At 53.7% G+C, this 23,537-nt stretch overlaps 1 protein-coding gene across 1 annotated transcript; it reads left to right on the forward strand.

The window, feature by feature from the left end:
* Window positions 1-1,973: 1,973 nt before the first annotated feature.
* On the forward strand, window positions 1,974-23,224 carry BMF (Bcl2 modifying factor). Its single transcript, XM_030842936.2, has 5 exons — window positions 1,974-2,076; window positions 2,459-2,586; window positions 4,759-5,055; window positions 6,589-6,749; window positions 19,226-23,224. The coding sequence occupies exons 3-5, from the start codon at window positions 4,764-4,766 to the stop codon at window positions 19,325-19,327; spliced, it is 555 nt and encodes a 184-aa protein (XP_030698796.1). The 5' UTR covers window positions 1,974-2,076; window positions 2,459-2,586; window positions 4,759-4,763; the 3' UTR covers window positions 19,328-23,224.
* Window positions 23,225-23,537: the final 313 nt, after the last annotated feature.

Consider the following 23,537-nt stretch of genomic DNA (forward strand, 5'->3'; position numbering starts at 1 on the left):
TCTCATCTGCCCACATATGGCATGAGCGCTAGGTCACCCTGACCAGCTCTGACACTCCTTCTTGGCCAAGCCTCCTGGTAAAATAACATACCTCCTTTTGGCTCCGGCACCTTTTTTTTTTTTTTTTTTTTTTGCGGTACTTGGGCCTCTCACTGCTGCGGGCCCTCCCGCTGCGGAGCACAGGCTCCAGACGCACAGGCCCAGCGGCCACAGCCCACCGGCCCAGCCGCTCCGTGGCACGTGGGATCCTCCCGGACCGGGGCATGAACCTGTGTCCCCTGCATTGGCAGGCAGACTCCCAACCACTGCGCCACCAGGGAAGCTGCTCCGGCACCTCTTTCTGGACATCTGTCAACTTCTGTGGGGACTGGGCTGATGGCCAAGCTTGACTTTCCCCCTTTTCCCTTTTCCCTCTTCTCCATCCTTTTGGGGACAGTTTTTCCTATTCTAGCAACCACAGCCCTCATGCCTTGTCCACTCTGTTTCAGGTACCCTTCGAGGGAGCTAGGGAAAGAATTGGTAGGAAAAAGGTACAAGGAGACTTCAGACTCCACTGAGCTAAGAGTTCCAGCTCCACTTAGCTTAAATCTGTCTGAGTTTACAACCCAGAAAGAGCATCTTGGTGGTCAGAGCACTGCCAGTCCCCACTGTCCCCTGGGTCAGGTCCCATCATTGATCACCTAATCTGTTGCAGGGACTGCTCCCTCTCACTGATTTCTGGTCTCTTCGTTTATCATTCCTCAAGTCCAGGCTTGGTCAAGTGAGTCATCTTCTATAAAATCTTTGCTGTCTCCCCTTTGCCTCCGGAATAAAATGCAGACTCCCCAGCCTACCATTCCAGGGACACTTCTGTAATCTGATCTGAACCTCCCTGCCCATGCCCACCCTTCCTCAATCCGGGTGTGTACCCAATGATCCTGTCCTCCAGCCTGCCCTTGCTCCCTGGACAAGTTTTCCAGTTCAGCTCTTTATCCTGCTCAAGCTAGGTCTTGGCTATTTTATCTGGCTTTCCTGATTGAAAATTTGCCCCATCCTTCGAGGTCCAAGTCAAAAGCCACCTCCCTGAAACCTTCCCCAGTCTGCATTCTGAATTTTTCTGCATTCCCAGCAGCCGTTATCCCTGGCATTAACACATTTCATGTTGCTTTCCATTATTTTCCGGTCTACTTCTCTAGGTAGGTTATACGCTCCCTGAGGGCAGGCACCAGGTTTTTGGCACCTAGCTCAGTAGCTGGCACAATGTAGGTGCTCAATAAATGTTTATGAAATAGCCCAGAGACTCCCTTGCCGATAGTTTGCGGTCTGCAGGACACGTTGCTTTCCTTGCAGCCCCAGAACCATCTCTGGGTGCTGCCATGAACAGGACGCGTGTCAACTGCCCAAGCAGCCCCTGCATCTCCTCGGCCAGATGTTAATGTTGACTATCCACGCCCAGTCAAGAAGAGGACATGAGGGTCCCTTTGGATGTGTTTGATCTGAATGTTACTCGATAACAATGTCAGACACACGTGTTCTCAACCTTCCTACAGCTTTGGGGCTGGAGCTTTCTCCTGACCTGCCCAGCAGCCAGGAGGATGCTTTGCCACTCCCCGCTTCCTCCTCTTCCACTCCCTTTCTGGACGCGCCAAAATTATTCGGCCCCTTGAAAGAGAAGACAAAAGTCACTTTGGCGCCCCCTGTCTCCCTCCTAATAGGGAGGACTCAAGGGCTCTCGAGTGCTTCCCGAGCCGGCTTTAGGAACCGAACCTGCGTGGGCGACGGCGCTCCAATTGCGTTTCTGCAGGAGGTCGGAATTTGGCTCGGCCCCTTGCAGTGTTTCCAAGGGAAGGTTCGTACATTCGTGACCGTCCCTGGCAGCCGCCCAGCCCGGGACTTGGGGTTCCACTCGCCATTGGCCAGCCGTCGGTGTGACGCGCCAGAGGCGGGGCCTCATCAGCTGTTTGCGGGATGCCCCGAGCGGGCGTATTTTGGAAACAATACCGCGCGGTGCAGAGTGGCCTCCACCCGCGCCAGCCCGCCTGCCGCCGCCGCCGCCCCTGCCTGCGCCTCCCGCCTCCCGCCTTCCGCCGCAGCCCGGTGAGCGTCCGGGCGGCAGGGGGCCGGGCGGTGTTGGATCGCACCTCCTTGGGGAAGTGGGGAGAGGATCGCGCTGCGCGTGGGGGCCCGGGAAGGGTTGGGCTGCGGGCGTCTAGAGTGACCATGGACTGGGGCGCTGGGGTATGGGAACGGGGTACAAAACCCACATCTAAGTGCGCTGCTCCACGAAGGAACGTGGGGGTAGTAGCATTTGAGACTCCAAGGAGTTGGGTCCAGGTGGGCAGGGGAACCTGCGGTGCACTGCTGAGCAGACCTGGGCGCTCGAGAATGGCCCGGCCTCTGGATCTGACTTTGGGGTAGGGCAGGGAGTTGTGGGACGTCCTGCATCCCTGCGGAGTCTGAAGGCTCCTCTCCTTAACAGCCGGGCTTTTTCCCTCCTTCCCAACTGAGTTTGGGCGCCAAGCCCCCGAGTGCTCATCACGCTGGACCCTGGCGCGGAGCCCTGGCATCACGACTCGGAGGCCGAGATTCTCTCCTGGAGTCACCCAGGTCTGCTGTGTGTTGTGTGAGTGCGTGAGAGAGAGTGTGTGTGTGTGTGTGTGTGTGTGTATATGTGTGCGTTCCCAGATTTTAGCCCTCGTCGAGGTTCAGAATGTCTAGCTACTGCTTCTTCTAGGAGAAGGAGTCTGAGTTCAGCATCCCTGTTAGAGTCCTTAAGGGCTGGGACGGCTCCAGCAGGCTTTAGATCTCCTTGCTAGGAATAAAGACTTCCCTGGTAGTGTACTTAGGAAGTGCCCTTCTCCTGCCGGTTTGCACACCACCTCTTCAGCTCAGGGGAAGGGGAGAAGAAGGTCTCTTTACTGTATCTCAGTTTACACTTGACCTTGTCCAGCACCTGTCCAGAGGCTCCCACCTGCAGAAGAGCCACCTGCAGTTCCTGTGGATAGTGGGAAGGGTCCCCCTCAGGCTTGCAGAGCCACACCCTCTGGCTGCACCTCCCCCACTGTCCAGTCCAGGCAAGGGTGGAATTTGGGGCTTTGCTGGGAGCGGGTGGGGGAGGTGATAGGCTTCAAAGGAAAACCCAAGACAATGACTCCTGACTGTGATTGGCTTTGGAGGGCCCCATCTTAGGTTGGGATTGCCAACTTGCAGAGAGGAGGTGGAAGGGCAGGAGGGGAGCCCCTGCCAGGTGACGGGCAGGACAGCACTTGGCCCTTTCAGCGGGAAACCTTGTTTCCTGGTACTGATAAAGTGTAGTTCTCTCACTCCCCTTTGGGAAACACTGTCCAAAGAATACCATGTGCCTGTTTTGCCATCCAAGCGGGCATCTCCTCGCTGTCCAGGGAAGAGGGCAGGATAGGGACCATAGATAGCTCAAGGACAGGATGGGATGGAGAGAGGGTTGAAGCAAGCACTTCAGAGAGAGCTCGCATTTGAGAAAGCCAAGATTTCTGAATTTAACTGAGCTTCCTTAAATACTTTACCAACCCACAGACCATTTGGCTTGTTCTTCAAAGGCGAGAGACTGGGAGACAGAATTCCCAGGGGACCTCTAATTGACTCTGGCAATGACAAACACTGTCTCTCTGTATCCTTAACCATTCAGGTGGTTGCTTTTCTGGCTGCCTCAGGGACCCTAAGGGGTTCCTGGTGTGTGTATAAGGGGTTGGCTTGGGAGCTCAAGATGCTGCGTGGCTCCACGCTCAGACTTCCAAGAGCCATCGGGTGGAGCAAGTGGAACTTCTTTATCAGCAAGAAACTCATGTCAACAACCTGAGGAGTTTAGGCGGCGAGTGAGGTCACAGACAGAGGGCTAAATTTCACTTCCTTCTGTGAGGCAGGTTGTACGAATCTCAGGTTCAGCGCTGGCAGGAGTGGTAGGCTGTGGGGGAAGATTTGAAGTTGTGGAGACTAGTGAGTAGACTGAGCTGGGGTAGGCTGGCCGCTTTGCTGGATGCTGGACCTCCCCTCTAGGCTAAGCTGTGGTGGGCAGACAGCTGTACTCTGCTGAGAAGGCAGCTGCAATGACTAACCTGGGTTTTTCTCCGCTCTCTCTCCCAGGACACACTCTTACCACATCGTTCAGCCTGTTTGTTGTGTTGAGCAAGCAGTGGGTGGAGACTAGGGTCTTGGGTAGGGCTTAGCAGGTTTGGAGGGAACCTGGCCACCCTAGGACTGCTGGCTTTTGTTTTTTGCTGCTGAGCCCGGAGCTCAGCTCAGAGTGAGATGAGAGTTTGGTGGTTACTCCTCAGGCCGGTGAGTGAGTGTGCGTGTGTGTGTTGTGAGCACTGTGTGTACAGCCAGTCACAGCGCCCTCTGCCCTCCCACAGCTACTCATAGAGGCTAGTCTTGTTGACATTTCTCCAGGTACCTGCGTGCTTGTAGCAGCTGATCATACCCCTCTATGGCTCAGAGTCGATAGCAGTCAAACTGCATGACCGTGACCAGCCTGGGTTAGAAGAAGAGGCCGAGGGGAGGGAAGGTGGTTCTGAGTGGGCCCAGGGAGGAAGCGTGGAGAGTCTCAGAACTGCGAGGCAGCCCACATGAGGGGGCAGTGTCACCCTTGGCAGTGCTTTAGCTCTAGGGTTGCCTGGCGTCAGTACCTGACCCCACTTCTCCACGTAAGAAGGGGGAGCAGGAGAGAAGGAAGGGGAGGGGAGTCCTTCCAGGTATAGCCTGGGTGGGGGCAGCCTCCCGGATGCCTGCATTGCACCCTAACAGGGGAGATGGAGCCACCCCAGTGTGTGGAGGAGCTGGAGGATGATGTGTTCCAGCCAGAGGATGGGGAGCCGGGGACCCAGCCTGGGAGCTTGCTCTCTGCTGACCTGTTTGCCCAGAGCCAGCTGGACTGCCCCCTCAGCCGTCTGCAGCTCTTCCCTCTCACGCACTGCTGTGGCCCTGGGCTTCGACCCACCAGCCAGGAAGACAAGGCTACCCAGACTCTCAGTCCAGCCTCCCCAAGCCAGGGTGTCATGCTGCCTTGTGGGGTGACTGAGGAACCCCAGCGACTCTTTTATGGTGAGTGCTCTTAGCCTCAGGACTCCTCCCTTAGAGACTGGGGGAAAAGAGGGGACTTTCCCTCCCCAAACCTGCGCTTTGCTATTTCCTTCCCCAAATTGAGCAGCAAGGGCTATCGATTCTTCAGCTCTCACCTGCTGCTTCTCTGCTTGTTACTGCTCCTCACCTGTGCTCCTCAGGCCCCAAGCAGGGCAGATTGCCTTGCCATTCTTTCTGCTCTTTTGTCCCTTTCTGGAAGGATCTTTGGGTCCATGGTGTCTCCTTGGGTTGGAAGAAGGGTACCTGGGTCTCGGCCTTTACATCCTGTGGCCTGTTGTGTGGCCCAGCCCTTTGTGTAGTGATAGTGATGTACCTTCTGTAAAGTGGCTAACGCTGCGTGGGGAAGGCTGGGGGATCTGTGACTCGCTGTTAACACTGAAGGGAAAAACCCAGCCTGTTCTGGGAGGGTAGGTTCCTGAAGGCAGAAGGTGGCCCCCAGCTGTCACTTGGGACTTTCTGTGCTTGGAAGGGGAACTGGAGAAAGAGGTTGGGCCTGCCTGGGCTCAGTGCCACCAAAGGGGCTGTTTCCAAGGCTCAATCAGACAAGACCCCTTCATTTGTGGGCTTCAGTGGTTGGTTTTATGAGCAATCTGCCTTCCTCTGGCAAAAGGGCAGGGTTAGACACTCAGTCTGTTTTCTTCATTTAGCACAAAGCTTCTGGAGAGAGGGCCGAGGTTTGGAGGCTATCTTGCTGTGTCTGACGGAGCAGATTGAGGAGACGCTGCAGTTATTCCCAGGGGGAGCTGCCCTATAGGACAATTCTGGCAAAGTAGTCCTGGCAGGAGTCTGAGAAGATAGATAAGGCAGGCGGGGAAGAGGGAAAGACGGGAGCAGGCCGGCGGGCGCCCCTAGTGGCAGCTCTTGGTAAGTGAGGAGCGCAGGTCTAGAGGTCTGGCCGGGGCTGCCTCCAGAAAGGAACTTGGCTAATCTGTGCCTCAGAGGAGTCCTCTCTCCGTATTTTTTTGTGCCACTGCCCAGAGCTTCAAGGCCTGAGACCAGCCTTCCTCTGCTGCACTAAAAAGCGAAGATACTTTTTTGCCTTTCTCGTTCTCTGTCCCCTTGCTTTGCTCAACCCAGGAACTCTGGAGAGCTGCCTCCAGTGCTTTTCCAGAGAAGAGCTTCAGCCTGCTACTACTATATGAGGGTAATAAATAATAAACTGTGGTCAAGCGTAGCTGGGTAAATAAGGACAGAAGGTTGGCAAGCTCACCCACACCTATTACCTTTGCCATGGCACTGCCGGTGAATGGAGGACTGAAGGCAAGGCTGGGACCATTCCCTTCTCTTCTCCAACAGCAGCTTTCACACTCTTGGGCGGCAAACAAGTCAGGCTGTCCACGTCTGGCAGAGTGCCCTGCTAAAGGCAGACTAAGTTCCTCTCCTTTCCCACACTAGGGTCTACCCTTGGCCCCAGGTCTCGGCCAGGAGTGGCAGGCATGGGGAGGATGGGGCAGCTGTGAAGCATGCTGAGATGTGGGCCCTCTGTCTTTGCAGGCAATGCCGGCTACCGGCTCCCCCTCCCTGCCGGTTTCCCTGCAGGCTTGCCCCTTGGTGAGCAGCCCGCTGAAGGGCAGTGGCAACATCGAGCAGAGGTACAGATTGCCCGAAAACTTCAGCGCATTGCAGACCAGTTCCATCGGCTTCATATGCAGCAAGTAGGCATGGGGGACTTTCGGCGGGGGTGGGGGGGTGGGGGGGTGCGTCTGCTGGGGCTGGGGGGCTGGGGCCTGCCTCAGCAGCTCTGTCTCTGCCAGGCCCCAGGGATAAGGTCCCAGAGTTTTGGCCTCATGCTATTGTGATTCTCGTGGACTGGATGGGCCTGACTGGATGAGCACTCTTGCCCTCACCTCTGAGATACAAGTTGTTTATCTGCCCACTCTCAGCTCAGGCTCCAGGGAGATGCTACGATCCCTCCCAGGGGATGGGATAGCTTTCTGCAGCCTTGATTGACAGACTCTCTCTTCTTGAGGCCAGGGGTGGGAGATGGTTCCTTACAGACCTAAGGGGAAGATTTTCAGGGTGCTGAGGAAGACTGGACAGTCGGGGGGTGCCTGGCTGCGGTGCAGTGTAAAGTGGGTAACCAAGGCCGGGGATGGGCCTGAGTTGGGGAAAGTGGTGGAACCGGTTGTAACCTGACACTTTCCAGCTGGGGAGGCCGCTTCTCATTGTCTCTGCCTGGGAACCGGGGCCTGGGACTCTGGAGTGTGTACCTCAGAGTCTCTCCAGACCAGCGGCCGGGCGCTCGGCCGGGCCGGGCGCTTGGCCGGCAGCCTGGCACCAGCCCCGCCAGGGCGGAGCATCGCGTGTCAGTGGAGCATGCGGCAGAGCCCATCAACAAAGGCGGCGGCTGGCGGGCTCGTGCTGGAGGAGCCCTACGTGCCATGGGCTGGAGGCTGCCCTGCTCTGCAGCCGCTGTCTGGGCCGCCCCGGGCACTTAACCCTTCCTCTCTGGGCTGACTTTCTGGATGGCTGCCAAGGTGGGGAGAGGAGCCTGAGGCTGGATCCCTGCTAGTACAACCACTGCTGAAGCGAAGCCACACCACCTGGAAGTGAACACATTCGCTACCTGTGGGACAGTGTCCCTGGCCCAGTCAGCTGTGTGTGCGTGTGTGTGTGCGCGCGCGCATGTGTAAGTCTATATCTGACTGTATATCAGGAAATCAAGAGAATAAATAATCCACCATGATTGGGCAGACCCTGAGGTTAGATGGGGAACCTCAGGTGACCAGAGGACAGCTATTGGTAATAGAAGGTTTGACTTGGCCAGCACCAGGGGGAAGAGAAATTGACTGTGGATTTCCTGAGAACAGGCCATCTGGGGTTAGATATGGTGAGTGCCCCTGCCAAGGGGTTCTTAGGGAAACTTGGGGCTATACCTGGTCCTGGTGGCTCTCCCAGGCCCTCAGGAAGGGAGGGTGGCTCTATGCTTAGATAATAAGGCAGCCTAGCCACCTCCTCTGGCTCCAAGCTCTAGCCCCTATTCGCTCCTTTGATTTTTCTGTGGAAACTTGCCTTAGAGTTTCCCCTTCAGTCCATGTGTGGATGCACTCTTGATTCTTGATTTCTGCCTCTTGGCCTTCTTCCTGTCCATTCACTCTGCCCTGGTTGTGTAGGCCTGTGGTTGGCCTGAGCTCGCAGCTTCCGGTCCCGGGGCTGCAGCTGATAGAGGACACGGTGACTGTGGGTCTCCCAGGCTCATCTGGAGAACTATCTGGGAGGCAGTTTTCTGCGTTCCCAATAGCCCTGATCTCTCTCAACAGTTCTTTTCCAGAATGTTCAGCCATCCACGGGTGAGCCCCTGTGGGCTTGGGAGCAGGCTGGGAGGCCTCCCTTGCCCAGCTGAGCCCTGGCACAGGACCAGAACTCAGCCCAGGGCCCTTTCTTCCTGACTCAGTTCCGCACAGGAGAAACTGGCCCTGATCCCAGGTCTGACCGTGTTCTTTGCTGCTTGCCATCATTGACCCCCATCCAGGGCTGTCTCTTTGAAGGCCTGGTTCAACTCCATACAAGGTGCTGTCCTCTTAGCCAGAGCCTTCCAGCTGGGGAGGAGGAGGGGCAGAGGCAGTGGAGAACTGGAGGAGAGTCTCCCCTGCTCTGCACCTCACCTCCTACTGGTTCCTGACTTCCCTGGGCCCCTCACCATCCTGCCAGCTACCTACTCCTACCGTGCAGTGGCAGGAGGCTGGCCAACGAGGCCTTTCTAGCCAAGAGCTGGTTTCCCCAAACTTTCCATTGCAAAGAGCCAGGCTTTTTGTCCACTGGAGTCTTCTTGCTTTTAGCCCCCTCCTCCCTGCTGTCCCTGCTCACTTCCCTAGAAGCTCATCCTGTGGGAAGGGCTGGGGTAATGGCTATGGGCAGATGGAGAGCTGGCACGTGTAGGACCTTTTAGCAGCTAGTTTTAAGAAATGAGTCATTTCTGAACTTGATTACGATATAAACTAATGTCTAAATATTTCGTATCTACACAATACTGTTGTCACTCTTACATTCTTATCCTTCATCTTCTTTCCCTATTCCTTCCCCTCATCTTTGCAGACAAGGAGACTGAGGCACTGGGATGGAAGTAATTTAGGGTTAAGTCTCTAGGCTTCAGATACAAAGTCAGAAGGCCCAGGTTTGAATGCCAGCTCTGCTACCTACTAGCCACCGGGAAGTCTCTGGCAGAGCCTGTTTCCTCTTCTGTAAATTAGACCTAATGCCAGAGAATCTGATCGTGAAGATTCAGTGAGAAAATACCTACGAGAGTTCCAGGCACACAGTAGGTATTCTTTAATGCTTGTTTTCTTCTTTCTCTCTATAATCCTGATTGTCCCCCACATTTGTTCTTGTCAGTTCACAGTGCATTTCCCACCCCACCTGTCCAGCTGGTCCCTGAGCAGAGCTGCCTTCCGTGAGCTCCCTTCTACCTACCCCGTCCAGAGAAATCAGCGTCAAAGCTGTTCACTTGTGGGTCTTGGCCTTGTACATTTCTCCTAGGAGAATAGTGGTCAATCTCCATCACTGTGGGCTGAGTTTAGATAACCAAGAAAGACAACCCAAAAGGCAGTAAGAAGGTTGTAGGAGCCTGGCCATCTCCTCTCTCCTCACGTCTGGGATTGGTGTCCCAGGGCCAGACCATGGCCGTGGGTTCCCGACTCCTGTAGGGAATGTGAACTCCTGCCTTTTGTCCCTGGTTAGGGACCTTAGTTACTCTTTTTCTGTATGAGAGGAAGCCTTCTCCCTGGGAGATGTGGAGCACAGGGAAGGGTGTGATAATGGTAGTGTGTTGTAGGATGGCTTTATGGCAAAGTGAGTGCATCAGCATGACTCTAGAGGCAACATGGTGCATGTTTTTGTGGGCCATTAGCCCCCCCAGCATGTTTCTCAAGGAGCTTGCTGGATGGAGCTCTAGCCTGGCTACCCAAGTTCAGGTCAGCCACCTGTTTAGGGTGGTTTCTCTGGGCAAGGAATTGGAAGCAGAAAATCAGTGCCGGTGAGGTGCTTGCTGTCAGCGCTTTGGGTCTCCAAAGCAGCAAGAGACTTTGAAGCAGAGTGAATGGAGGTAAAAGCCTTTCCAAACCTGGTCACACACCCCCAACTTCTTCTGCCTGGGTCAGGAGTGAAAGATTCTCCTCCTTGATCTTCTGTGAGCTGCCCAGCCGTAGCAGGTGACCTCTGGTGGTCTGCTGACGGTGGCCTACCTTGACCTTGGCTCTGTGAGAGGGCCCTGGTGTTTCTTGTTTGCCCAGCTTCTACAGGGAAGATGGCAGTACAGGTTTGCTTCCTCCCTGAGCTCAAGGGATGCTCTGGCCAGAAGGTGAGTCCCAGCTTCTCTCCATTCCACCTGCCGTGGTCTCCTCCACAATGAGCCGAAGAGGGGACAGAAGCTGGTGTCCCATCCCCTTAGGAGAGTCTCCTGTCCCAATGGCGCCATCTTGAAAGTTGTGGGATGTTTCCGGGCAATGTTAAGAAGCCAAGAATCCTAAAAAAAAAAGAAAAAAGGAAAAAGTGACTACTGTAGACAGTTGTGTGAGTAAAGCTACAGGATTATTGGAATTCTTCATGTTGGAAGTGGCTTTTTCACTTGGACCAGGAGTGGCTCCATTCAGAACAATCAGATTTGGAAATTCCCTGAATAATAATTAGACTTTCTGGAAAATGACATCTGAGAAAAATTTCAGCCACTCAGTTGAAACCATCTTTAGTTGCAAGATCACAGAAAGGATCCTGGACTTAGAGACAAATTCGTGTTCAAATCCCAGCTCTGTCACTTATGAGTTCTGTGTTCACAGGCAAGTCATTTAACTTCTCCGAGCCTCGATTTCTCATACTCATCTTGTAGAGTTGATGTGAAAGCCCTTTGGAAATTATAATATGTATAACTATTAATGTGTGGACAGTTTAACACTTGAAAATGGGTTAAAAGATGATCTTAGGATTTTGTTCTTTGGGAGTTCTTTTGGAAGTTGTACCCAAGGTGGTGTTTACATGGTTTATTAACTAGTGGCCTCTCCGCCAGCAGCCTGAATCCTTTGTTCAGGGAGCTCCTAACTACTTCCTGACCCTTTGGGATGCTCTCCTTGTTGGTGAGTGGTTTTCTGGAGCTCAGACTATAGCTAATAAAGTTGTTCAGGCTCTAGATGGGACAGCCCTGGGCGGGAGCCCCAGAGATTCTCCCTAGAGTGAGAAGGGTCCCTGTGGAGCCAGCCTCTGTCCCCGGAGTGGAAGGTCCCCCTGGGACATTGCCTGGGGAAGAGTGAGGCTTGGGGAGGGGCTGTGGAGAGCGCTGTGCGTGAGAGCCAGGGCCAGGGCTTGGGGGCCCTGTGTTTGCTCTGTGGCTGGCTCTGTTTATATCGCTCACTATATTTAGCTTCTGAGTCATCAGCGTGGCTGAGTAGAGCTGAGTTCTCCACACAACCCTGCACCTGACTGCTCTCTCTTCCAGGAGAAGGGCCTTGTAGTTCCGGACAGTTCATTCCCTCCCCACCAAGGCAAGCCATGGGGATGGGGTTGGCTTTGTTTTTTTTTTTTTTTTTTTCTTGGAGGGGGTGGTGATGGGAGGGAGGACTTTAGGGGAGGTTCTAGAAAAGAGGGATAAAGAAAAACATCTTGTTTGCCTTTTAATCCAAGTCTGGCAACCAAGAGGGCATGTTCCATGACCAGTACAAGAAGAGCCGGTGTGCGCGGTGAGGAGGAGGGTCCGGCCTTCTGTGCTCAGCTTGCTTGTCCTGTCCAGGGACTGGTCCTGGGTGGATCGAGAACAGCCAGCTGCAAAGGCCCCAAGTTGGGAGTTGGAGCCGTGGGGGGATCCTTCTCCAACGTCCTGTAGACCCACAACAGACCAGCCCCCTCCTCAGTCCCCTCTCCCTCACTTTTTTTTTTTTTTGCGGTACACGGGCCTCTCACTGTTGTGGCCTCTCCCATTGCGGAGCACGGGCTCCGGTCGCGCAGGCCCAGCGGCCATGGCTCACGGGCCCAGCTGCTCCGCGGCATGTGGGATCCTCCCGGACCGGGGCTCGAACCCGTGTCCCCTGCATCGGCAGGCGGACTCTCAACCACTGCGCCACCAGGGAAGCCCTCTTCCTCACTTTTGACCAGAGCACACATACCTCTCTTCCCCCCTGAGTTCTTAAGAAGTTGCCCATTAGTTTGATGGGGCTGTTCTCAGACTGGGGGAGACAGACCCACCTGGGGGAAGCTGGGTAAGGGCCTCAGTCCTTCCCACCTCCAGGCCATGGAGGTGCAGCCCATGGCTCTGGGGATATGGGTGGCAAACACAACTCTATCCCCGCACCTCCAGTGGCTGAAGCCGGTGGCTTCCACCTATGTTAGAGGAAGCCCTCCTGTCTTCGCCTCAGCGAGCCCCAGGCTGCCGTTTCTTCCTGGGAGAAGTGATTGGTGTTTCTGTGGTGGCAGCTGGTGGCTTCAACCTCCTGTTAGCGCTTCTGGCTGGGCTGAGGAAGCTCTTGTCAAGGAGGATTATTTTTCCTTTTCTGTGTTGCCACGTTGCTCATTCCTCAGGTGTCTAGGTCAAAAGCAGTCTGGGACAGTGGGCCAACGGGGCCCAAGGGACTGCCCCGTGGGTCTCAGAATCCCTTGCCCAGCTTGGCAGCCTGGAATTCTGAGCCCGGCTGCCTCTGGCTGCCATGGCCCATCTCACAGTGCAAAGTCAGGGATTTCCTCAGGACTTCATGAGCCTGCCTAGAAGATAGCGCTCCTGGGGCGGGTGCTTTGAGCTGAGGGTGTTGAGGGAACTGCTCAGCAAAGTGCAGTCGGGCCCAGGTTTCCCTTGTCCTCACCAGGGAGTGGGGAGCTGCCTAGGGCAGCCACCGCCTCGATGCTTTACATATACTTTTCTCATTTAATCATCACAGCAACCTTGTACTTCGAGACCCCATTATCCCCATTTTATTGGAAGCCGGGGCTCAGAGAAGTGGGATAATATGCCCATGTTACACGGTAAGTGGCTGAGCTGGGAGCCATGCACATCTGATTGATCCTAAAACAATGGTCTCCCCATTACGCACCCCTGCTCCTCAGCAAACGCAGCCCGCAGCCCGGAAGGTGAGAATCTGATGGAGCTCCCACTGGCTGCCCGACGCTGGCTCTGCCTCCTGTAAAACTGAGATCTGCATTCTTGCTTTTCCCCCCTTCAGACTGTAAAATAATCGAGGACAAGCCTTACAGCTTGCTCGTTTTTGTGCCTCATAACTCTTAGCTCAGTTGGGTACCTGATAAAAGTTTGCTGAATCAAACAAACATCTTCCCAACTTCTTTTATGTGGAGTTTTGCTGAAGTCTTCCTTAGCTCTGTGTTCCTGTTCTCAACAGCAAGGCTTTGTCCTTCAGCCTCGCTGTGGCGGGTTTAGAGTTAATGGGGGAAAGGGAAGAGGTGAGGTAGGAAAACGGCACTTTACAGAGGGTGTAACTCCCTGTAAAGCAGGGTAGATACAACTCTGCATTTTAAGGAAACTGAGCATGGTTTCAGAAAATGATCTGAAGTTATCATTTCAGGCCAGTTGTAGCTTCATTTCTGTTTGATCTTCAGTTAGCTCTGCCTCTGAAAGGTTTATTTTTTTTCTGGTCCACAGTATCCTTACTAAATAATGATCTGGAAACAATTTCTTTCTTTTTTTTTTCTTTTTTTTTGCGGTACGCGGGCCTCTCACTGTTGTGGCCTCTCCCGTTGCGGAGCACGGGCTCCGGACGCGCAGGCACAGTGGCCATGGCTCACGGGCCCAGCCGCTCCGCGGCATGTGGGATCTTCCCGGACCGGGGCACGAACCCGTGTCCCTTGCGTCGGCAGGCGGACTCTCAACCACTGCACCACCAGGGAAGCCCTGGAAACAATTTCTTTAAATATACTAGGGGAGCAGTTAGGTGGGGATTCTCTTTGAACAGTTAATACCATTTTCATAATGTGAATAAACACACTGTAATATTTTAGTGAAAGAACATAGCTCTAGAGTCAGAAGTCAGGGGTTTGAATCACCCTCTCCCAACTAACTTGCTTGGGGTAACTTTTCTGAACCTTTGCTTCCCCATCTGTAAAATGGGATTGAAAATAATACCTGCCTTTCCTATGTCCCAGACCTTTGCGAGGAGCAAAAGAGACAATAGGAAAGCATTTTAAGTATGCGACGATATAAATTGCTATCTGTTTGGTAAATTTGCATTTTGTGTGTTAGTTTCTTTTAAATCAGGGCTACAGTGTACCTTTGCTCCTTCCTCGAATTCTTTGGGGGTGAATTAGCTCTTGCTGGAGCATCTGGTACACTGGTGACACACAGAGTCCCCAGAGGGTGTGAATTGGGTCCGAAGGGGGAGAGACAGAGGGAGATTCTTATCTGGGGAGGGCAGGGAACACTCTTTGTGCTTAGGGCAGAGGCCATGTGGGATGAAACAGAGTTTGATTTGTGTAATCCAACCTTGTCAGACACCACAGCCAGCTCTTTAAAAAAAAAAAAAAAGCCTTTTACTAGTTGGGCCTCTCTAGGCAAGAGGCTGATCCTATCACATCAAGTACATCTTTAGACCTGGCCAGACATCAGTTGTTCCTGGCTTCAGACAAGTGGGTTATCTTGCAAGGCTGACTTTTCTATAGTCAGTCCAGCGTGCTTGTTGAATACCTACTATGTGCCCTACGTGTTCCCTGTTATCCAGGACGAATGATCCGGGTGTTCAGTTACAGTGCCTTGTGCACAGGGGGAGTGACTCAGACACTTGTCAACTGACTGCCTCCATCCCCTGACCACAGAAGGAAAGTGGGACTGAAGGAAGAACCCTAGATCTCTCATGCCTGGTCGTGCTCTCCTAACTGAAGAGAATATTTTTTATCCACCACGTTAGGGCCCCTTCCCTTGGGGCATTCACCTCTATTCTTTCCTTCCACCTCTTGGTCCTACTGTCTCGGCTCTGAATTTGAGAGCTCTGGTGTAAGCTTAAATTCCCATCAGCTTCCTATCTCCTGAACCCCAGTCTCCTACCCCTGAGGTTACCCTGGCTATGCATTGTGGGAACCCCCATTCTTTGCAGGTTCCCAAACTTTGAGGGGTCCCAAGCCAGCCTGGGAGAGCTGAGCCTTGCGCCAGGGGTTTGTACCCACTGATCTCAGTCTATGCACTGGGTACTGTGCCAGGTGCCTGAGAGTCAGAGGCCAAGCGTACCTGTTCCTGGCTCCCCCTTCCTTCTCCCCTGCTCCCCCACACCCTCTCCTGGAAGGATCCATGTGCTCTGGTGTTTCGGTGTCTTCGTGTACCTCGTTCTGTTCGGTGAATGTTGATTTCCTTTCTTCTTAACTGTTTCTCTCCCTGGCCTCCCTTCAAGACCTTTTTCTTTCCTTTCCAGTCAGGCACTTTTGTTTAATTTTTTAAAAAATATTTTATTGTTGATCCTCAAAAATCAAGGCATTCTTTGATTCTCTTGCTATGTGGCAATTTGGTTTCCTTTCAAAAAAGGGCCTTCTGGGGGCTGCCCTGTGGCAGGAGAAGGCTGACTGGGGTATGTGTGGCATTGCTTGTGCTCACAGAAAGGGTCGCTGGGGCAGAGGTGGTTTCCCAGGCCCTGTTCTTGCTGGTCGCACGGCTGCCAAGGCAGCCAGCTTGACCCTGTACTAGGCAGCCTGTTCTCCAGGCCCACCCAGACCCTCCGCCAGGATGACCGGATTCAGTTGTTGGAGCTCTGAGTTACAGTCCTCAAGGTAACTGTGGATGACAAACTCCGAATCACCAAACCTTAGGGATGGAAAGCACCTCAGTGGTTTCCAAATGCCTGTCTGTGGCCTGGCTGCCTCAGAAGCACCTGGGCAGGATTTACCTCCGGGTTGGCCAAGTCATTACTTTGGTGGGAGGGAGGGAAAGAGACTAAAGAAAATACCAAATCATGAAATGTTTTCTTCTAGGCTATAGGATCATGAGTGATTTTATTTTCTCCTCTCTAATTTCTTGTATTTTCCAATTTTTCTACATTACTTTTATGACTAAAATAGACAATACATGCTACTTCTGATTTTTAAAAACTGTCACTCAGGGAGCATGTTCAATACACAAGTTCCTGGGCCCCTTCCCTGAAGATTCTGCCCCAGTTGGTCTGGGTGGGACCTGGGGACTCTGTATTTGCAATAGCACCTCAGTAGATTCTGTGATGCAGTCGGGTGTGGGAACCACTGGTCTAATACCACACCTGCACTTCACCTATAAGGAGAGTCAGGCTGGTGGGAGACCCCAGCCTACCAGGTCCTCTGATTCCTGGCCCGGGGAGCCACCCACTGCCCAGAGTGCCTTCCTGGATGATTCAGGAGCCCAGAGGCCTATCCCAGGCAGAGGCACAGAACCTAGGTCCTTCCTGAGGCTGGGCCTGTGTGCACCTAGGCCTGTCTGTGTCTCCCAGCAAGACCTCAGCCTTCCAGTCTGACAGCACTGTCTGGCCCACAACTGCGTCTAGGTTCCCCAGCGCCCACAATGATTGGAGTAAGGATGCTTCCTTGCCTCATCCCCAGAGACCTCAGGGCCCAGGAAGTTACCCAGGCAGCAGGTGGCCTCCATGAGGGGAATGTGGGGAGAAACTGAAGCATACAGGGATGGGATTGGTCCAGGCCCCAAATGATCGAGTTGTGATCTCCCTTCCTTGGCCCTTGAGCTGTTTTGAGACGATTTAGAGAAGGGGAGGTGGGAGGGTCTGCTTGGGTGTAAAGAAAGGTATATGGTGGCGCTTGGAGCATAGTAGTAATGGGTAAGGACATTGCCCTAGGGCCAGGTGGTCTGGATTTAGCCCAGTCCCTGCCACTTACTAGCTATGTGGCCAAGTTACCTAACTCTTTGAATGATCTCATCTGTAAAATGGGCATGATAATACATACCTGCGTCATAGGGTTGTTGAGAGGACCAAAGGGGTTTAATGTGTATAGACCAGTCCTTCTCATACTCTAATGTGTCTTAAAGTCACCTGGGCATCTTGTTTAAAATGTGCATTCTGATTCAGTAGGTCTACATTTCTAATAAGCTCCCAGCTGATGCTGAAGCTGCTGGTCTGTGGACCACATTTTGAGAAGCAAGGATGTAAAACACAGAACCTGACACGCTCAATTTACAGTTACTGTTAGCATCATGGTTGTTATTGTTACTTGGCCTTTTCAAACAGGCACCCGAGGAGCCTCGGAATTCCAGCAGACCGGCCTCCCCAGAGACCAGTCTTTTCCTGGATTTTCCTCGTATTCCACCCTATGACCTTTGCACCTGTCCTGGGTAGCAGCTGGGGAGGGGAAGCAGAAGGAGGGAGTGCTGTGCCCAGCTGCTGCAGGCAGGCCTGAGTCTTCAGGTTTGCAGCTGAGTCCATTTTCATGCTGCTTTACCCTAACCAGATTTTGTTAAGCCGGGTGTGTGTCCTCCTTTTACTTGTCTTTGTTTACAAAACATGAGGAAGCCATCCGTCTCCCCAGTCGCAGTCTGCCAGGCCTCCGCTGTGGCATACCCCGATTTCCCTTCCCCTCCAAGCAGGAGCCGTGCCTCCCACTTTCTGGGTTGTTTTCCAGTCTCCCCTTCTGCAGGGGAAAGAGGAATGCTATTGCTACAGGTATGGGATGGGGGGAATACCTGACAGGGCCCTGAGGTCACCCTCAGTTGACATCTCTCCTCTCTTTGTGGCCTCAGGCAGGGTGACAGGGAACCTGGCGGCGAGGTTCCTGCACAGTTGCCTGGGGACAGGTCAGGGAGGCCAGGGCGAGATGTCCCTGCAAAGGTCTGGGAATCCAGGAGCCCTGGGCTCAATTTCCAGCTCTGCCACTGACTTGCTCTAGCCTCTTCTTCTCTGACTAGGAGCTGCCTGGTGGGGGCCTGGGCTGTAGTTAAAGGCAGCAGGGGCTCCAGATCCCCTACACACACACACACACACACACACACACACACACACACACACACACACACACACACACACACACACACACACACACACACACACACACACACACACACACACACACACACACACACACACACACACACACACACACACACACACACACACACACACACACACACACACACACACACACACACCCACATAAGCGTGCTTGCTGCCTGGGCCACTGCGGCAATCCAAGTCCAGCCTCTGTGCTGGTTCCTTTTTTGCACACTAGGTTCTTATTCCCCTGTCCACTGAGAACCCTGTGGAGAGGGCCCCAGCCTAGTCCTCCTGCCCTGGCAGATAAAGAGAGAACAAAGACTGCCTCTTCCAGCACCCCTCAGTGCCCTTCGGACCTCTGCTGGCCCCTGGGAAATGGTACCTGTGTGGGCGGGGCACCAGCCACAATCCTGTGAGCCACTGACCGCTGACCTTTGCCCCCAGCTTCTCTGCCTGACAGTAGGACCTGGGATAACCTCCAGAGAGTAGTGTGCATTCTTTGTTTTTGTTTTGTTTTCAAGTATGTTCTTGCTTAACGTTTAATTGGCTCCAGTCAGTAGGAAAGCGCTCCAAGAGGGATTATTTATGGCTTACTGTCAAGAGCAGCTATAAAAAGGGCAGCACGGAGCTGGAGATGCTGGGAAGGGAGAGAGGGCGGGCGCACAAGTGTGTGTGTGTGTCTGTGTGTGTGTCTGTGTGTGTGCGTGTTTGCACTGGATGAAATCAGATTTTTGCTGCCTCAGCAGTGTGGTTTAAATGGAAGATTAACCCTTTGACCTTCACAGTGTCAAATCACTTGCAGATGGAGGCTCGCCCGCTTTTCCCCCTTGTTTTCTGTGTTACTTTGGAGCTGGGGGAGAGAGGGGGGCACTTCTTCTCTTTCTTTCTGAAGAAAGTTTGTTGTTCATGCAGCTGAGGTTTGCGGGGCTCAGGAGCCAATCTGATTAAAAGCAGCACTTGGCTAAACTTTGGAAAATCCTGCAAGCAGGGGAAAAAGTTTAATCCTCTTGTGCACCGTGCATAAAGAGCCTGGTCTTTTCTTTTTAATGTTCACACTGCAATTGTATTTGGAGAACTCAACTATCTCCCCCTCATCGCCACTCTCTCGTCCCTCCCCCAACTCCCCCAGTTTGCTGTCCTGATGGCGTTAAAGTGCCGCCCCAAGACGTGTGGATCTGAACTTTGATTGGAAATGATAAGGAGTCATCTAAGGCTGCGTTTAGGAGTTACGCTGTTTTGTTTTGTTTTCCTTTCAGCACCAGCAGAACCGAAATCGCGTGTGGTGGCAGATCCTCCTCTTTCTGCACAACCTCGCTTTGAATGGAGACGAGAACAGGAATGGGGCGGGTCCCAGGTGAGGCTGGGCTGCCCTCTTCACATGGGGCACCACGGAAGGACATCGGCGAGGACTGACACTGTGTCTTGTGAAGTTGTTGTTGTTTTGTGTTTTTATTTTAAAAATTTCTCTCTGTGTACATAAGACATACCCAAACGGGACCTCTTTCCCAGTTCAGGGCCTCGACCAGGAATGGGGCCCTTTGTCAAACACTGTTGAAGTAGAGGCTGGTGTGTCTGTGATGTGGGACCTCCCAAGGGCTCGGACAAGTAGATCCTTCGGTCGTCAGTGGTTGAAGACAACCAGGTAGTGATGTGCTCCGGCGAGTGGACTGTAGTTTTCCCACAGGAACTTATTTAAGAAATAGGAGACTGGATTAGACTCCTGGTTCCACCAAACCCATCAGCCTTCCACTGTGGATGGGGCCCAGATCCGACGGGTCACACTGCTTTAACCCACCAGGGCCTCAGACGGGGCCTTTCCAGCTGCGTGTGGCAACTTCGCTTGGTCGGTCAGCCAGCTCCGCCTCTGGGTTCTCCTTGGGCCCAGCCACTGCCCACCCCAAGGGCTCAGGGATTCTCGCCCAGCCCCTGTCATCTCCAGCAGACCTCAGGGAGGGTTGGGTTTCTCCATGGACCCCTCAAATGTGCCGCAAAAATGAACCAAACTTCTGGGTAGGCCTCATGTCTGACTTGGTCCTACTCGGAAGCCCCAGGATTGGTCCTGAGGTGCAGAACCACTGCCCCCTCTGGCTGCCTGGGACTGTCTGGGTGTCAACCATGGATGAGCCAAGTAGCCAGTCAGTGTGCTGTAGCCAGCAGCTTGTGCCTTAGTCAGCTCTTGTTTTGAAAGACCCGGCCAACAGACGGCGTCCCACCCCCCATAGCAGCGCTCTAGCACCGGAAGGGACAGGATTGCATTGCGGTGGCTCTGGGAAACGAGGCGGCCATCCCACCTCTAAGAGTCAGCCTTGAGGAACCCAGACCCCTTGGTTTCCTTGGAAACCACATACCTCCTCCCTTTTATCCCCATTCCTTTCTCACACCTAGTGGGATACAGGAAGAAGCCAGCACAGCGGCTTTGTCAGCTGAAATGTGTCTTTTAGAGTAACAGACAGTGATTAGAGTGCAGAACTGTCAAAGCTGGGTACACACTTCCTGTCTTCCTTCAGCTTCCAGCCAGGCCAGAAAGGCCTGCTCTGGAACTCAGCAGGATCACAGATGCCTCTGAACTTCTTCCCTTCTCTCCCTGCTGTGGCACTAATGGAGAGAATTTAAAGCAGCCAGTCTGGCAGCTCTGAGAGCAGACACAGGGAATCTGAAAAGACACAGGGAATCTGTTAACCTAGAAATTAAATTATCATTTTTGCATATGTGAGAAAAGTTAACATTGGTGCTAACGGTGAAGCAAGGCCCAAGGAAAAGATGGCTTCCCTGGGCAGAGAAGACCCCAGGGCTACCAAGGAAATTGGAGGAGTCCTGAGTAGACTCTCAAATCTGAACGAGCCCAAGCTCCTCTAATTCTGCAGCGAGGAGGTCTTTGTTACCGTCGAAGGACACATTGATCTTCCTGATGTACGGTCAGGCAGGTTGTTCACTGCACAAGGCCACCTGCAGAGGAAGGTAATGGAAGCTAGAATCCAGCCCGTGCTCTGCTCACTAAGCTGTATGCCCTAGTGTAGGGCTGTGTCTGCTTACAGGAAGGGGTGCCTTTCCTAATTTGCACAAAGGTGCCCTATGGGCTCACAGTGGCTCGGAGAGGGACTTCAAACTGCATAAACCTTGGTTTTGTTCTGCTTGCATGTTCTGGAGGTATTACCTATTCTTGGACAGAATTATATTCTCAGGGCGTGTACCATGGTTTGTCTGCTAAGAAGATAGGTTCCTGCTCACAAGAAGGAACCCAGGGAACAGGCATGAAGACTGGCGCTGGGACACGCTGACCATCGTGAAATCCAGCCTTCCCTGTGTGCCTCCACACCACTTTTTGACGCGCATAGGACATGTGTTGTTCTTCCCTCTCCTGGACCAAGGCTGTGATGGGCAGGCTGCTGGTGTATCTCTGAGTGGCACACACAAGAAAACCAGGATTATTTCTACCAGCCACTTTCATCTACTCTCCGCAGACTTTCCACGTGAGCTGAGTGAGAGAGCAAATAAATGGTCCAGGCCTTGGTGCCGAGGCAAAGCCATCAGCTTCAGAGACCTTGCCGGGCCTGGGGGGGATGTCCTGTGGCCTGTCCTGAGAACTGAGCCCAGAGTTTGAGAAGCTCAGCTGAACGTCGCGCCTGGGGCCGGGTGGAGGGTCATCTGACTGCACTGTCTCCATCTTCTGTGAAGCCAGGAACTAACTCACTATCCTAAGCAAGCCAGGGCAAGATGTACAACGCCTCTCCTTCCCCTCCCCCCAGAACCCAGGAGGTAGAATAGCCCCAAGAGGAAGAGAGGTTCCTCCTGGCTGGCTGTTTTTAATTGGCCTAGTGGTCTAGACTGGCCCCTTCCCCCTCTGCCTGGTGAGTTGGTCTGAACATTCCTCAAGTCCAACCTCAGGACACATGTCCCTCCCCCTGGGCTCCCTCTCCCCGTCCCCCAGGAGCTTGGCTGTCTCTAGTTAGGGAGTGGAGAATCAGATTCAGAGGGAGGGACAGTCTGACCTGGCTCCTGACCTGTAACCAACAGAAGACTTGTGGAGCTTTTGTGGTTTGCTGAGGGTGGGGGTGGGAGAGGGACTGGAAACCTCCCTCCCCGGTAGGGATGCCCTGGAGGAGGGGAAGCCTGATATTCAGGGTCAAAACAGCCCTTCTGATTCAGAAGCCCAGAGTAGGGGATTCTGGAAGCCGGTAGACAGAACTGGGGAGAGAACCCCCTCAGGCCCCCCGTCTGACTCCCCCAGAGAGTTGGAGGACTCAGCCGGGCCTCTCTGCCCACTTCAAAGTCTGGGCTGCTGGAGAGCTGCCCCCGTGGCCTTTTCTTCCTCAGTCCGAGGCAGAAAAAGACCACCTCCCGGTGCCCTCCACAAACCCCTAGGGGAGGGGGTCTGTGTCGGGAACTATGTGGCAGGCACGTTCCGAGCACTCAGAGGGGCCCAGCTGACTTGTCTCTCTGCCCCCAGTGGCCCAGCCCCATCCAAGGATGGGTCCGGCCTGGGCGTGGCAGGGAGGGGGTGATTTGGGATGATCAAGCCAGGGCCTCCACTAGGGGCTGGGGAGCCACTGTGACTGTCCTGGTCAGCAAGGAGCATGTGGAGAGCTTGCTGGCTTGTCTCGTTTGAGGGACCTGATGCGGTGGGGTTAGGGCGGGTGAGAGCCCGCAGAAGCAGGCCCTTCAGCTCTGCAGGCTTCTGCACATCAGTGCTGCAGCCCAGGCCGGAGGAACCTGCGGGGTCCCTCTGTGTGTAGGTGGGGACTCCTTGGTGACAGACCACCCCGGCCAGACTCCTTAACCCATCAGGCTGTGAAGCCTCCTGGGGACAGTGTGGGCCAGTGGGCTCCTCAAGGCTGGTGGGGACTTCGAGCCTTGAGGGAACTGCAGAGAAAGCCGCGCTCTTTCATAGATGCGCCAGCCTCTTGGGCGGAAGGTGTTCGGAGCCCTGCGGGCTTCCGGTTCGCACTGCCCCTCTCCGTGCGCAGGAGGCCAGTGCCTCTCCCTGCTCTGTGAGCGTTGCCCAGTGGGCTGCCCCATCCCTGGGTCCACAGGGCCTGTCGGGGGAGACCCAGTGAGAATGTAGCATTTTGTCCCTCCCAGGTTAGCTGTCCTGGGTTCTAGGCACTCTGCCTCTGGGAGAGAAACAAGGAGAGAGAGAGGGGTTGGGGACTCATTGTTTTTAAACCTGTACAGAATATTTGGCTTTGTGTTCTTCACATGCATATATGTGTGTGTATCTTTTCCCCCATCAATTGGTACAGTTTTTAATAAAACCATTTAAAGCAAAGCTTGTCTTTTTCAAGGTGTAGTAAAAATACAAGGGGATCTGTTGGTGGATTAGAGACTCCCAACTTGCTTCTCAGCTGCCCTCCTGAGTTACCGTCCGGGACCCCCGGCTTTTGTCAGGACTTCCTTTCCCCTCTTGGGGTTGTAAAGAGCCATTCTGACCACACAGTAAGCGGCACAGCAGAGGCCCCATGAAGTGGAAAAACATGGGCTTTGGAACCAGACCTGGATTTGGATCCGGTTCCAGCCTCCACCAGCTGAATGATCTTAGGCAAGTTGTTTAACCTCTCTGAGCCTTCAGTT

This window comes from Globicephala melas, chromosome 2 (genome assembly GCF_963455315.2).
Source record: "Globicephala melas chromosome 2, mGloMel1.2, whole genome shotgun sequence".
Lineage (NCBI taxonomy): Eukaryota > Metazoa > Chordata > Mammalia > Artiodactyla > Delphinidae > Globicephala > Globicephala melas.